General features: G+C 41.2%; 1 protein-coding gene across 1 annotated transcript; it reads left to right on the top strand.

Annotated features, from left to right (window-relative positions):
• Positions 1-6871: 6871 nt before the first annotated feature.
• On the top strand, positions 6872-15836 carry znf652 (zinc finger protein 652; the record flags this gene model as incomplete). Its single annotated transcript, XM_083896642.1, has 5 exons — positions 6872-7908; positions 9977-10124; positions 10891-11006; positions 12704-12848; positions 15217-15836. Exons 1-5 carry the CDS (start codon positions 6880-6882, stop codon positions 15834-15836), a joined length of 2058 nt encoding a protein of 685 aa, XP_083752768.1. The 5' UTR covers positions 6872-6879.
• Positions 15837-16799: the final 963 nt, after the last annotated feature.

Genomic DNA, 16799 nt, shown 5'->3' with positions numbered 1-16799 from the left:
CCTCTTAGTCGTCATGTTTGTTGTTTGAGGCAAGACCTTTGGTTGTAGGGTGTGATCATAAGTGTCACCACGTGAGGATGCATTATTACTCATTTTTGATTCAAGAAGTAAAGTATCTATACAAAAATGAACGGTTGGAAAGAGTTGAAGCTTTTCAATTATATAATTAAAGATAAAATTAAGTTATTGTGATGTAACAAAACACTATATGGATATATGGAAGTGCTGATCCACAAGAAATCAGTTCAATCTGAAACCGATGCAACATTGAGTGTGTTTACATGCTCACCAAAAAAAATTATTATTGGGTTTTTGTAGTTATCTGGTTATTCAAGTACTCATGTAAACAGAATAAACTGATTTCATTATCAGTTTATTGCTGTTATGGTTTTTTGAAAAACCTGTTTAACACACTGGGGTTTCTGTCAATAATCTGATTTCTTAGAGACATGTATACACTTTAAACGGTTTATTCCAGTTACCCGATTATTGCCATTAATCAGTTTTTTAGTGCGCATGTAAATGACTCACTGTCTTCATAATGTATTGATAGAAATCTGCAAATACTGATTTTAATTGTTCAAAAAGTACTTCAAGTCAATGTTCATGAATTTAGTCAAATAATATGGATCAAACTAAGGCCCATGGGTGGTTTCCCATCAGAGGGCATTCCAGCTAAAATAACATTCCACCTTCCAACCTGGGCAGTTTTATTCTAGCTCCAATAAAACTGCCCAGTTAAAAATTGATGTGGAATTATGAGCTTTAATCTCAGTAATCTGTCTACTGTAAACCCAGAGGAAATAATTGTGGAAAAATATAAATATAAAGGTGTGTTGTCATTGGGGACATATTTTATTAGGATATTTAACTTTGTTTTACTATTTGACACCTTATTTTATTTTTGCCGCCTTCAGTTTGATTATAACTACTTTTATTTTTTAACTTGAATTATCCCTGCTAAGACTTATGATGGTGTTTTCTCAGTTCTGTCATGTGTTTTTTTTTTTTTATGATCCCCATTTGCCTTTAGCTACTCGAGGCAACAACGATACTACACTATTGTGAATTGTGTAAAAAAAAAAAAAAAAAGGAAAATTGAGGAAGAAAGAAAAACCTCACAATAAATAAGTAATTCAGGTTGACACAATGATACCACAAACACATATAAAAAAATCCTGTGAATCACTTTGAATGACATCTCTTTGTAAGAAAGAATAAAACATACGTCTGATTGGTGGTAGACAATGAGTAAGTGAGTAATAAAGTGGTGAAGTGTTATAAATGGTGACAAATAAATAAATTAATGAACACATGGAATTGTTATTATTATTATTACAAAAACACCACATTAGAGAGTGAAGGTATGTGGAGGTAAACGGAGCAGATTCATTAAACTTGCATAGTGTTCTTTAAAGGGGATAAGTCGTCCTCAGAGTCTACTCATTATTATTTAATCAATCAGTGATTTCAGCCCAGCGTGCGCGCGCACCGTGCCCTGTCTGGCTCGGTGGACAGACCCAGACACGCGGGCGCGCGCCTGACCAGACAGCGGCCTGAATGCCTGGGATGAGCGCGGGACGGTGGCAGTGGTGCGCGCGAGAGCTTGGCCGGGCCACGTAGCGGGGCTGAGGAGGACGCACCGGCGCAGGTACCTCCGCAGCCCGTAACGCACATCAACACATCCTGTCCCACATTTCGAAACAAAAAAAAAGAAAGACCACTGGCACCTCTAAGTACACATCCGCCAATGTAGAGGGAGGGTGAGCGAGAAAAGTGCGCGTGCAAAACCCGAATCTGTGCAACTCTGATTGCACGAGCGCAAGAGAGAGGTCGCGCTTGACGGAGGTAAGAAACCGACAAGTAAACGTTGCTGTTTAACTTAAATCTAAGCTTCTGCGCGGGTGACAAGCATGGCAGTAGCTGGACAAAGCCGCACACGGGTCGCCGGGAGCCGGCGGCAGAAGCTACGGTGAGGGAAATGTCGGTGAGCGGAGCTAGCAGTGACTTTGTGACAGTGTCGAGTTGAGTGGGTTTGTCAGACAAACCTTCACAGCTGTCTGTGTTTTTCCCAGAAAAGCGCCGCGGTTTTTTTCTCTCCTTCACATCATAACATGAGGTACGTAGCTAACAGAGCGTGACATCGGCGGCTTTCCCGTGCCTTTCGTGGGGCTCCAGTAACTGTCACACTTCTCCGCGAAGGTGCACTGTCAAAATGAAGTGCAACGTTGATGCTAAATACCCGACGTTTATGTTAGCTTTGAGCTAACTAGCCCCAGTCGGGGCGGTTTGGGTTAAAAAAAAAAGTGAACGTCCTCTTGTCTATTGCGAGCTCATGCATGTCAACAAATTCTAGTCTTCTGCTGGTTTAGCTTGTGCAATGTAATATTGTTGTTATTCATGCTGGGTAACCTCATTTATGGATGCACCTTGGGCTAATGTAGCCAAGTTAGCTTGTGATGTGTATACAGGTTAGTATCTATGGAATATTGCTAGCTAGCTAAGTAGCCTAAGTTGACCGGGCCTGCTCTGTATTCCTGATGTTTGTTGTAACGCTTCCTTTGCCTCAAACGCATTCTACTGTCACTTAGCTGAAGACGATTGCGTTGTGCAAGATGTAGCACTATAGACACAGAATGTAGCCGCTTTATTCTATCTGGCTTCTCTTTCAAAATGCATGGCTGGTGTTGCTTTCGCGCTGTTTAACCCCCAGGAGTAGTAAGGCAAAGCAAGTTTATTTATATAGCACATTTCAACAACAAGGCATATCACAGTGCTATACAATTAAAATAGAAAGAGAAATACATCAGCAGCAGCCGCGGAATTAAAGATATAAAAGGCAATAAAAACATTTAAATAGAGAGGCAAAAGAAAGAGGGGAGAAAACGAAATGGAAGGAAACTTGCAGTTATGGCTTAGGTGCAGGGGTGATGATGATTACACAGTGGCAAACAGTTAGGTTTTCAGGCTAGATTTAAAGGAATTCATTGATTTAGCAGACTTTAACAGACTTCTGGGAGTTTGTTCCAAATCAAAGGCAGCTTACCCTTGTGTTGTTCTGGTTCTGGGGTCACAGATCAAACCTCACCCAGATGACCTTAGTGGCCTTGTTTGTTCATAGTGAGCCAGCAGATCATAAATGTGTTTTGGACTTAGTGCTTTATAAACACAGCAATATTTTAAAATCAATTATTATTGTTATTATTATACTTCTTATTATAAGAATAATAAACAGGTCTTTTTCATGTGTGTGATTTAAAATCCTTTCTAACTCCTTAACATACAGTCCTTGTAATTTATTTTAATGTGCCACAGTGGGGAGCTGCGTCTTTTGATTTTCACAAAAAAATATATCTTATCTGTTTCTGACCAGCTTAAGTGTCAACAGAAGGCTATGCCTGTTTAAGTTAAAGAATGTTTAAAAAAAAAACAATGTTAAAACCTTTTTTCTTATTTTTTCAGTCACAATAATAATAATAATAATAATAATATCTTGAATCAATTGATTTTGGTCAGGATAATCGTGGTGGGCCATGCCTCGTTTGTGTTTCATTGTTGTTGTTGTGCATGCTGAATCAGGCGATAAGGAGAAGATGCATTTTCAACATTTCCATTTCAACTTTCCTCTTCAGAATAGGGACAATATAGTAGTAAATGGCAGCAAACGATGCAAGTGACATTGGATGGTAGAGCTCAAGATGGTCCTCTTCTGTGATACCTCAGACCAAAAACAATAGTTACTGCTCTATGACCTGCTTATGGGTTTAAAGAGCAAATACCCACAGGGGCACAGAGCACCCCTGCAGTGCTCCGCACCACACTGCGCACTGGTTAAAGTCTTATGAGTTGGGACAGAGTAAGGAATGTGAACCCTCACACCGTCTGCTACAAGCTGCAAAAGGGAAAGCTCATTAAAGTCTCGGCTTGAAAAACAAGCATGAATTTGAAGAGCACTGCTGCATAATAAGAAATAAACTTGACATATTTTTGGCTGCTTAAGATGTCTCGTCTGCTTTACTGTCACAGCTCTGCCAGGGTTTGGTAAATACGTTTAGTGCCGTGAGGCTTCCTTCCTGTGTCATTCAAACTATAAGCCAAAGTAAAATACAAGATTTTGTGGCTTTCCTGAATGAAATTAGTTTTAGGTTCTTCTGTCTCTAGAGCATAAATAAGCACAGTTTTAAATTTTTTGTTATTGATTAAATGTTTGATTTTACGTTTGAGTTTGATTTTATCTACTACAGTGAGAATTATTGGGTAGGCCTCCCAGTCTGCTTGATGAAGTGATTGTGTCAAATAATTACTGGTGATATTGAGAATCTGCGCTCTACACGATCCCCACATCAAAGCCTCGCATTGTATTATAAGTGAAACTCTGAAATGACTCATTGATAACGACATGTGAGTGGAAGGCTTTTACTCAGTTCTGGTTACATAACAGACTGAGTGTTTTATTCATGTGCATATTGTATTTCTGGACAGTTTGCAACAGTGAATTTAGCATTTCTTTTGTGAGAGGACGATTAAATACAAAGATGGCTTCCATTATCATTTACTTTATGCATGCACAAGCTTGAAAGAGAATAGAACCAGCTGATCACATCTGAAGTCAGGTTCAGGCAGTGTGTTTTTCTCAATTTATATTTATCCAGAAGCAGGATAATCTATCAGGCTTTGAGTCCAGGACAGCCATGTGAATTGAATTGTGCTGTGAGTGCAGCGATCACCCTCCTCCTGTGGTCTTAATGCTCTCGAGCTGCTTTCTCAGAAAGGATCAGTTTGTTGGCATACACAGGAAGACAGATACGTGTTGTATGGGCTGATCGTTGAAATCTGCATTAAATATTCTTCACTTGTGTTTTGGTTTGACTAAATTGGAAACCCATAAAAACACTACGTGTCACTCTACAGTCTAAAAGTGTTGATATTAGTAGAAGATATAATTAGTATCAGAACTTAAGTTATGATTGGATTTTCTAATTTACAAATCTGCTTTGAAAAGGTATCAATTCAAATAAAAAATGTTGAAACAAATTTTATTATTAATATGTTGAGAAAGTGTTAACTTAACTAGGACTAGTAAATGATGCAATTCATACATTTGGGTGATAATACTGCTCTGGGAAAACAGAAATCACGCTTTTAGTGGCTTAATATGAAATAAACAATTGTGATAACAATAATGAGCACAGTCGTCAACATAATCAGTTTGTTAATTTCTGCATAGTTCTGCTTTCATCCTTGTGCACTCTCGTTCCTTTTTGTAAACCTCTTGCAAAGCTTTCATTTTAATCATGGCCGTAAATTAAAGATTAGGACAAAGTCGTTCTCTTGGGTCAGGTGGGCACTAATTAAACCGTGAAAGTCCCGCTTGTCCTATTTATGATGTTGTTGATGATGCATCAGTTGTTCAAAGCAATAAAACATTAGATGTTTATGAAGACACACAGGCGGATGTTTGCTGTCTCAAAGAAGGGAAATGTGTTTTACGTTTCGTACTTTGGGAGGTTTTCTATTGAATCAACCGCCCGAGTGCACACGTTAGTGAGCAGGGTGTATAGAAGGTCGTTTGAGGTCATCCAGCTGTCAGGCTACAACACCCTGAAGTAACAGAAGCTCAGGAACAAACAACCGTATGTAAGCAAGTCCACTGTAAACTGCATTGATTTGTTTTTTTAATGCTGTTGTTTTCATCTTTAACTTGCATAAACTTGATGATATTACTTAGGTTTCGAACTGTGTAGTGCTTAAACATAATTGAAAGGTTGAAATACAGTTTCCTGTGGTTGTAACTGCATTACAGGCTCCTGAGCTGTGGTTACACTATGCTCCATAACAGTCAATGGGTGGTGTGCACACTTTAGTATTGTTTGAAACTGAACACAGTTTTGTGTTTCATCAGTTGTTTCTCATTAAATGTGTTTTTGATTTTTTAAATGTTTCACTAAAATGATCAGAATTGCTATAATATCCATGAACTTTTAAAGTTTTTCTTTTGCTCTTGCGTATATTTAAAAGGCATTTATCTCTAACTAAAGAAACATTAACATTACGAAAATATATGTTACCTTACGTCACCTTAGAATGCAAAATCTGCGTGTTATACTGTATTATATAGTGAGCTTGTTTCACTTGTGGTCTGGAGATATTTACACTTCTTGTTTGTAAAGTTGAAGCCTCGCACTCATTTGTAAAGGCTGTGGTTTCAACTCCTACACATGACACTGAAATGTGTGTGGGCAAATGTGATGCTCAGTTTGACGCTTGAAAATATGGTTATAGTTTCAGTGCACAGACTCAAGTGACACATTGAAAGAAGGCCTTTTTTTCCCATATGTCACATATTTCTCCTCATGTCCTATCTTTTCTTATGTTGCAGGTAATGCTCTGTAAATGGCTCTTCAAGCAAGACACTGGAGTCCTTGTAACGGTTTCATGTCTGGCATTCAGCTCGTCTTTACCTGCTCTGCAATTTGAAGACACTGGCACCCACTAGACCACCAGTCATCAGAGGAACTGGATCTGGCTCTTGCTTACACTTCATATAATTACTGAGGAGGAAGCTGGCTTCAGATGTTCAGCATCAAAGACAATCAGCCTTTGATTTTGCAGTCAGGTTTTTTTTTATAAGCATATGACATTAAACTGGGAAGATTTTGTATGTCTTTCCAACAGCATTCCCTACCTTGGACAACATGGATGCTCTTTTTGAATCAGGTTGACTCTCTCTCACCTTATCCCCTCCTTCCTGTTTCCTTCGCAGAGGGAAGGTGGGGGATTGGTGTGGCATCCCCTGCCTCCCCTTGTAGAGTACAGTAGTCTAACTGTAAATCTCCATTGTTGTGACCAGTTTAACCCCTCTATTCCCCCTCCCTCTTTATGAAATCCTGCCAGACCCTCAAGGAAGAGGTTTCCATCCCGAGCCTTGGCGGGATGTCACAGGAAGAAGCACGTAGGGCGCCACTGTCCCAGACCTATTTTCACCCCCCTAACCCAGATCTGGACCTGACAGGCAAGCTTTATAAGAGGGAGGTTGGTGGCAAACCTTATTCTGTGTTAGTGGACAATAAAATGGCAGCCAAGGCATCCATAGGGGATCAGAATATTGGTCAGTTGCCCACACAACATGCGGCTCCACAGCAACATCAGCAATATTTCAGAGAGGGAGGAGCAGGACAGGAGGTGGAGACACAGGGGTCCCAGGCTGGCAACAATGGCTCCTCTGAAGAGACTGAAGACGATGATGAGGACGAGGAAGACGAGGTTGAGGATGTTGAGGAGGAGGGCTTCAAGCGCGAACAGATCATTGTTGAGGTGAACCTAAACAACCAGACTCTTCACGTATCCAAAGGTGAAACCAAAACCCCACCAGATGACTCGGAAAGACCTATCAGTGATGATGAAGACGATGATGATGAAGAGGAGGAAGAAGAGGAGGAGGAGGAAGACAGCCTCGAAGAAGAGGAAGAAGATGATGAGGAAGATGATATTGGGAGCCGAAAAACAAGGTCAAAGAGGACCCGTCGGTGCGGCAGTAGCGCAGCTGCTCCCAGCCAGCCACGCAGGAAAAGCCTCCGAACGTCTCTCAGGACTGCCACTGCTGGAATGACAACTAGGGGACGACGGAAGCACATGGAGTCGTCGAAGAGCATCCGCCGATCAGCCCGGTCAGCGCCATCGTCTGCCGGCTCCACGACCACAGCAGCGGGGGGCAAAGCAGAGGTGGAGGAAAGGGAGATGTTGGCGTGTGAGAAGTGCCCTCGAGTGTTCAACACGCGCTGGTACTTGGAGAAGCACATGAATGTCACACACAGGCGAATGCAGATTTGTGATAAGTGTGGCAAAAAGTTTGTCCTGGAGAGTGAGCTGGCCTTGCATCAGCAGACTGACTGCGAGAAGAACATCCAGGTAAAATGAATCGCTAATGTCTCACACCACACCTCTACATTTCACTCTTACAAATGCTCGTCTGAATGGCACAGACGTGTATTTCCATGCTGTTACGATCCCAGGGTTGTGGCTGCTTTTTCCTTTTTTGCTAACATCATAGCTAGATACAGTTAGAAACAGGTCTAGATACATTAGACAAATCTGTCTATGATATTTATAATATATTTATGTGTTTTCATTCATTAAACTGATGTTACATTGAATTACATTTTGCTAACAACTCATGCACAACGTATGAAAATGCCTTCATGTAGAATTTCTTCAGTGTAGGTCCAATTTGGTTTCACTTCTCTAAACAGACTGTAAAACGTGATGTAGCACATCAACACTCAGGGGTATTACATTTTGAATAGGCTTAATATAACCTCATGATTTGCTTAGTGTGATTTGCATCACTCATATTATTGTTAAACCTGTCGAAACTGAAAACACAAGTTTGTTCATGTGTTAACGAAGATGAAAAGTTATGCAGAGCCACATAATTTTATTATAACTTATTTTTTTTCTGTGTAGATGGCAACGTGAAAAAACTATATAATGCTATCTTTTGAAAGATGCTAGAGATGCAGCCTGATAAAAGCTTGTAGTTTTGCATTGTTAATAACAGCAATTACGAATTTGTTTTTATATTAACAAAATAATAATTTGAATTGAGCAGGGTTACCTATTTGTTTGCATTTAAGTTGAAGTCTAGTGACTTAATAAAGTAATTCAAATAAAATGAATTACAATTTGCACATATGACATTATGACCACTTATACTGTATATTTATGTTAATAATGTCATAGTAAATGGTGGCGATGATGCTTTTGAACACTAATCAACATAAAAAGCACAGACATAACAAACCAAATAGCCATTTACATACTGTTGGCATCTAACTTGCTCTACTCAGATTCAAGCAATAACACCCCTCTGCATTCTTGACCGTCTTGGAAGGCACAGATTGTTTCTTTTGAATCATAGTTTTAAAGGTGACTAACTTGAATTTCTGTTCACTGGTTTGTTTATTTGCTTCTTTCTCTCAGGAACTAGTTGTGGCTTAGTTCAGATGTGTCTTGTACAGCATGACTTCAGTAGCTGTACATCTGAGTGATAAAAGTACCAGTGCGGCTTTTAACGGGCCTTAGGCAGCTGTCAGCCTGTGATAGAACTTCATGGGAGATGGAAAACATTGTGCACTCAACAGTTTCACTGGTGCATTATGAGAGTAAAAGAGAGAGAGACTGTGTGGGGGGAATCACATGATGTGTTGGCCAGTACTTTGTAGAAAACATGTGGCAGATTCTAAAGCAAATTAGAAGAATGGTCTTTGATCTGATGAGTTCATAAAATTAACTTGCTGACTGTCAAATAAACTCAGTTAGTGTTTTGCATATTGTTGCACATATTGTTTTTTGCAGGGATGCCTCTCTGCTCTGGGTCAGGCATGATATGTACAGACATAGTATCACATTTCTTAATCTTCTGTATATTGTATTCTATTCTGTCAAAAGCATTCAAATTAGTTTCCTCAGAAAAATCTCTCTCATTTCTAAATCATAGTTTTTCTTGTCTGCTGCAAACAGGAAATGTATTTTGTGTTGGCAGATCTAGATTCTTTTCTTTCAAGTTTTGATTTGCACTCAACAACAACAACTAGTCGCAAATCTTGGGGAAAAAAATCAATAAATACATGTACATAATGATTAGTTATAGGCATATTTTCCCCTGCGGTCATCTTGTAACTGGTATAGATGTAGAAAAAAAGGTATTGAAGTGTATTTTATGTGGTATTTTTAGACTGAATGTGAAAACTAAATCAAAGCCATATTTATTCCCCTTACAGAATCTAATGTTTCTGGTCTGCTGACTGTCGTTAAAATCCTTGAGCGAATTAAATCCATGCCACATTTCCCCCAGCAGAGGGAGCTGGAGTACAAAGAAATAGTATTAGCAAATGACAACCATGTAAAGGCCTTCAGGTTTTGGTGCTCATTATTCTCAGCAGCTGTATAATAAGCTATGTTTTTGTTTGTTCCACAGTGTGTCTCCTGCAACAAGTCTTTTAAGAAGCTCTGGTCACTGCATGAGCACATCAAGATCGTGCATGGCTATGCAGAAAAGAAGTTCTCGTGTGAAATCTGTGAGAAGAAGTTCTACACAATGGCTCATGTGCGTAAGCATATGGTCGGTAAGTGGGAGTCCTTCTGTTTTCCCAGTTCTCAAATTAATAATAACCTACTGTCAGTGTGAGCCACCACACAGGTTGCAGTTCAGTATAACCGAACACGAACTAAACTGTATTTTGTGACTCTGTTTTAATGGCACTTATTACATTTTTATGCCCATTTTTCTATTCTACGTGTTTAGAATAAGCGTAAACACAGACTGATTAATCATCTTTAGGCGTTTGTCCACCTTGTGGAACGGTTTGTTACGGTACGTATTTTTGTGTGTTTCCATGAGAAATGGTACTAAAATAACTGGCCCCAACCTATCCATTTCTTGGTACCCTTCAACTACCCTTCCTAAATGTAAACTAATTGCGTGACAGAAAAACATCACTCCCTTGCGACCGGTGTTTCTTCATCGCCGGCAGTCTATTCTCATACAAAGCCTGATGTGCTGTTGAAGCAGCCACAAACTGTTGTCCGTTATGTTGTCTGTTGTGTCTTGATGTCGTTGTTCGACGCTACGTATCTCACATATCGCACAGCTCACAGCCCGTCTACCTAGTAAAGGTACTGTTTTCAGTGGAAACGTAATCTTGACTTGGGTCTTTACCATTCCAAACAGTACTGTACCAAACCAAACCAAACTTTACCCTGATGGAAACACAGCTTTTGGTTGTGTTCATTTATATAAAGCTGTGGTAGTTGAAATCTGTCTGTTAACTCGTCTCAGTGCCTTTGCCCTCTTTCTCCTTTTCTCCCTCGGTCTCATCCCCTCAAATCCAGCTCATACTAAGGACATGCCATTCACCTGTGAGACATGTGGGAAGTCCTTTAAACGCAGCATGTCTTTAAAAGTCCACTCACTACAGCATTCTGGAGAGAAACCCTTCCGTTGTGAGGTAAGATGTGCACCACTGTTCATCATCATCAAAATTCTGCATACAGAGTTACTGCTCGTTGTTTGAGTTCTTCATTTTTGTCTCATTTACCTAAGAACTAGGACTGGTACAGCACAGAAAAAATACATATTTGTGTGAGTTCATACACCTAAAGAACAGAATTACGTCATCTTAGAAAAACGTTCTCACAGACTAAACAGGACTTAGCCAGTTTTTCTGTGCAAATTATACGTCTGTGTTCACAGCGACATTTGTGGCACTCTGTGGGCTACTCCATATGAATATAGTATGTGAAGTCCCTCACTTTAAAAGCCAGATTTAGATGTCCACATTTTTTTATTCTACATGTATTTATTTTCAAAACCGTGTTAGTTGTGCTCTAATAAAAATGTAAGCATCTGTTCTCAACCAGACACTGCGTTTTATAAGTAGCCACACTTGAACTTTACTCCTCCCCACTGTCATGGTGTAATTCTCTCTCCTGCTCATAATAATACCCCTGCACAAAGGGTAACAAAAGGACTGTTGAGACATCTGTGTTATCCACAGAAGCTTAAGTCAAACCGCACATATGCAGTTTTCACCGGTTTCCTACAGTCAGTTTGAGATAAATTTTACAACTAGAGTCATCGATGCAGTAGCAGTTGATAATCATAACCCTGTCCTGATTAATTAACTCAGGAGGGATTTGACAGATGGGGTGTTTTACTCCCACCAGAGGCCTTTTAATATCCAACCACTTGACTGGACAGGACACAGGGAACATGTGTGTATGGGTGGAGCTGTTCTAATTGAATGTTGGAAGTCATCCTGCACTGTAACATGTAATTTTGCATGTCTATTAAAAGGTGCATGTAATGTATAGGCCATTCTCCTCGTATTATAGGGCCTTATGGAACCTGCTTTTTCCACTTTTATTTAGTCAGACAACTGGAGATGTATATATTTAAAGGTCCAGTGTGTAAAAAGTAGGCTCACATTTGGTTTACGTAGTCTTAGAATAAGTCTTATTCTGTTTGTGCTTTCTGCAAGGCCATTGTCATGTGTTATCATGTTTTATAGCAACCCAAATAGATAAAACCAACCAGAGCATGCGTTTTGCATTGTAGAAGCAGATTCTTACTTGACAGACTCTGGCCACACAAACCCGACGCATAAACCAAGAAGAAGGAAGAGTGAAAGAGGGATTGCACCCTTTCTGGTTTGTGTAGGCCAACATCATTCCCTGGGAAATTGAGGGGGTGGTAGGGAAGAGTCCATCATTTGTTGCAATCTGCAGTCTCACCATTAGATGTCACTAAGTCTTAGATGGTGGACCTTTTAACAGAATATTTTATTTCAGGAATTTCAAACTTTCAGGAGTAACCACCACAATCCTTTTTGTGTACAAGTATCGAATATTGGAGTCCTTCCATCTGCAATATATTTTTCCACACTTTTCTGCATAACCTGACTTGATGAAACCTGGTTGCTGATGTGCATGGGGATTTGTCTATGGACAGTAGTTGACACATGATTGTTAAATAACTAGAACAACGTGTTCAACAACTTGAATGCCCAAAAGGGTGTGAACAATTATTGTGATGTTTGACTTGTCTGTCTGCAGCTAAGTGTTCTTCTGTGCAGGCTCATAAACTGACTGACCTGGTGTTAACGTTTTCTCTAAAACGCCTCTCTGAATATTGTCTCTGCTGCAGAACTGTGACGAGCGGTTCCAGTACAAGTACCAACTGCGCTCCCACATGAGCATTCACATCGGGCACAAGCAGTTCATGTGCCAGTGGTGTGGCAAAGACTTCAACATGAAACAGTATTTTGACGAGCACATGAAAACACACACAGGTGAGGAAAGCACAGAGGTGAATGCCTTTGGCCTGTTATTGTTTTGGCTCTTTTTGAACCTCACCCACCTCACAAAAACAGCATTTTTAGGAAATGAATACCTTGTTTTCACTTATGACTTGACGTTTATTGACTTTTAGCTTTTATGCAAATCTGAGAATGTTTGTTGGAGGTTGGAAACTTTCACCAACATAGAATTTAGGTTTAAATTTGGGGCTGGAGGAGGTTCCGCTTCCAAAAATGTTTGTTTCTAGTGGTCCAGGAACTATCTGGGTGGAGTCTGTGAAGAGTATACTACACATGATGCATATGTAGACATAATTCACAAGTACGGGTTGTCACTAGTGGTAATCTTAATACTGAAGGAATTTCTTTTTAGCCTTATTCTTTGATAGATATGCAGCCGGTCTAAGGGGGATTTAGACAAAAAATGTTTTGCACGAAGTGAGGTTGAAAATAAGCTAAAGAGTCTTGCCTTAATGGCATTTTCAGTCTTCCATCTTTGTAATCTTCGATTTAAACGACACACTAGTGTGACAGTAAATTACACTCGACAGCACAATTGCTCTTCTGTGTGCATATTTTAGTTCCGTACAAAGCAGTCACTTTGTAATCTTGAATTAGTCTGCTTTGTTTGATGTCCTCAGTTCTTTTAATAGAAATAAGGGCAATAAAATAAATTGCCGTAAAAAAGATTTTCGACTAATCTAATCAAGTTCCTTGATTGTGTTCATTTATTTTATTCCATCTGCTGCAGTCTGAAATTCTAAGATGTTTAGAGATGGAAACTTACAAACAACTATGTTCATGTCAGCCATCTTGTCTCCATGTTCTCCCTAAAAAAGGAAAGACACAGGACGTTGCCAAGAAGAACATTATAGTGGTAAGAGCAAAAAGGACTTTGCCCAGTTTCTATAATGAGAGGGATCTTTCACATCAAAGAATGGCCTTGTATACAGTATACCGCGGCTTGTAATGACTACCCAGACACATGGTGTTTTACATCCCTCTGATTTTCTGTCCCTGTTGCGTTTCTATTTCTAAGGCCAAACACTGAGCATTGAAGCCTCTACGTCCTTCGCTGGTTTTCTCTAGCCGTGCCTGTCGTGGGTGGACACACTGCACTCTATTGGCCCCCGTGGTTCTATTTGTGATGTGTAATTACGCTTCCCTCTCCTCTCCCTGCCATTTGAAATTTCAGCTCCAGCAGGAGGAGACACACCCAGTCACAGCCCTGTAATAGGCAGCACACATGTTAGACACCCAATGTTTGGTTCAATGCACGCAGATTTCCGTGGATTCTTGGCAGTGAATGTGAGGCCCACGACACACTGCCCTGATGGTTTGTCAAAGGCAAAGAACGACCAACCACGATGATGCTGCCTCAACTGGCATGTGGGGGAATGGGGGAGTTGCACTCACACACACAGCATCGACCGCAGCCGACCAGCAACCAGCATGTAGATTCTTTGCCTCGACATGATAGGAATTTACTTCCCTTAGCAGCAGGTGATGATAGCCTGTATTCATCATTGAAACTGGAAAATTGGAGACTTATTCAAAGTTGGCTCATGGAAAGTGCAGCGTTTGTTTATCTCGGCCATCACACTTCTCGACAGGCCTTCCCGTAGTCGTATTTGTGTCCAAATATTCAAATGAAATGAGGTTTGTATAAATGAGCCCTTACTGTGTGCCGGTCTGCCATTGTTGTCATTTGCTTTTCTTGTCCTCTGATTGGTTGGTTGGTTATCGATGGACAGCGAAGCCAATTCAGCATGGAACTGTAAAGCTGACGAGGGCCAACGGTGTTGTTGTGCTTTAGGCTGAAGACTTCAGCACATCAGCTTTTGCCTTTTTGATATTTAGTTGGACTGAAGAAGCTTCACACACAACATACCAGTGTAAGGCACTCGCAGAGTCCTTCAGCAGCCTGTTAATAGACGGCTGTGTGGGTGGTAGCAGGCACATTCAGTGGCTTCATGGAGGGAGGTTAATGAGAGCAGCATTTCACCAGAGCTCCTGTTGTTCATTTTCACATCTCCTCTTCTCAATGTGTGAGTGGTAATAGCTTCCTGTGGAGTGGGTGGGTTGACAGCAAAGACCCTCTATTTAAGATTGCATCTTATTTGCATTTTTATAAGAGAGCTGCTGCTGTCTATAGAGGGAAATGCTTAAAAATGGAGAGAGAGAAAAGTTAACTTTGTCAGCAGTTGATTATTTTAGATTTTGAAACAATCTCATTTGACAGCCAAGGATCTGACTCGGAAGCTTGATATTATTTGTATCTGTACAGCTATAATCTTTTATTGTTCATCGATTCATTGTCTGCCTTTCACACGCTGCTCTCTTATTTTCTAAATGTGTGTAGGAGAGAAGCCTTTCATTTGTGAGATCTGTGGAAAGAGCTTCACCAGTCGACCCAACATGAAGCGCCACCGCCGCACTCACACAGGAGAGAAGCCCTATCCCTGCGAGGTGTGCGGCCAGCGCTTCCGCTTCTCCAATATGCTTAAAGCGCACAAAGAGAAGTGTTTCCGGGTCACCAGTCCTGTTGTTCTGCAGACCAGTGGCCCACCTGTGCCTGTCCGCATCTTTACCAACACCTTCTCCTCTTCCTCGTCCTCTGGACCCGGACCCTCAGCTGCCAACCCAGCCAACACCTCGGCTCCCCTGGGCCTCAGTCCAACCGGAGGGCCCGTGCCTCCTCGAGGCCCGGTAGGACACGCATTCTCCCATGTTCAGCTCCACTCGACCCCTCCTCACCATCACCCCCACCCCCCAACAACCGAACAACATCTCCCAAACCCGCCCCAACATGCCTCGTCGCACACCCACCATCACCTGCCTGTGCCCCCAGTCGCCCACCTTCCCCCGCCACCTGCCCTTTTCAAGAGTGAGCCCCTCAACCACTGTGGGCATGAAGACAGCGGCTACCTGCACCACATGGCCCATTCTGACAAGGGTCCTGGAGCCCCACAGCACCACTGAACTGCACCTTGTTCTTGTTCATAGTCCTGCCTCAGTTGCAAGACCTAGAAGTAACCTCTCAAAACAGGTTCCAATAAGTGAAGCTAAAACACATCAGCAAAGGTGTGAAAGGTTTAGACTGATACAGCCTTAGTTCACACATTATTTAAATAAGACCCTGACTTCAGATCAACTGTCAAAGATTTTACAAACTGTAGATATTTTTCCTCCTGGGTTTTCAGAGGAAATCTACACAAAAGCATTACTTTGTGAGCTCTCTGTCGTATCAAGTATCTCCTTGTCATCATTAGCTGCTGATGGAGGTCAATGTATGTATTACCTGGGCTTCATGGATCATCGAGATCAAGTGTCATTGAACTTTGATCTTTAAGTCAAGTTGACTTAAGTTTGCATACATGCTTTGTGTGCAGATTCTACCACAGCAATACTCGACCTGTTCCACAACTCGTTCTGCGGAGCTTCAGGCATCAGATATTCAGTGAATGTTGTAACTGGTTTTAACCGAACCCCTGGCTGCTTTCAGACAAACACTGAGCTCCAGAGATTCTCCAGAAATTGTGCAGAGCAGCTGTATGTGAAAGGGCAACACACTTCACCCTGGAGATTCTCCATCCAGCTCCCGAGTATAATCTTTGGTTAATATCTGAATGAGCTCATGTGAAAACGCAGCAGGAGGAACTCGGGAGAATCCACATGAGTGAATAGGCGATTATCTGCATGCTCGAGCCAGATGCCACGCCTGAGTTTGGATCCTCCTTTGATCCTCCTGCTGCTGTGAATGCCTCTCACCAGACAATGTCGTGCTGTGTTCATACGTGAACGTCAAACCCTGGAGAAAGTTTTGACCCCGATCTTTGGACGTTATCTGGAGGTCCTGTCTGAAAACAAGTGTTCTCTGGCCGAGGTTGAGACTTTCTGTCTGGGGTCAACACAAGTAGTGCAAGATGCAGTGCCATAGGTTAC

This window comes from Microchirus variegatus (genome assembly GCF_963457635.1).
Source record: "Microchirus variegatus genome assembly, chromosome: 10".
NCBI lineage: Eukaryota > Metazoa > Chordata > Actinopteri > Pleuronectiformes > Soleidae > Microchirus > Microchirus variegatus.
Note: the sequence above shows the minus strand (reverse complement) of the source record. Positions and strands in the feature narration are given on the sequence as shown.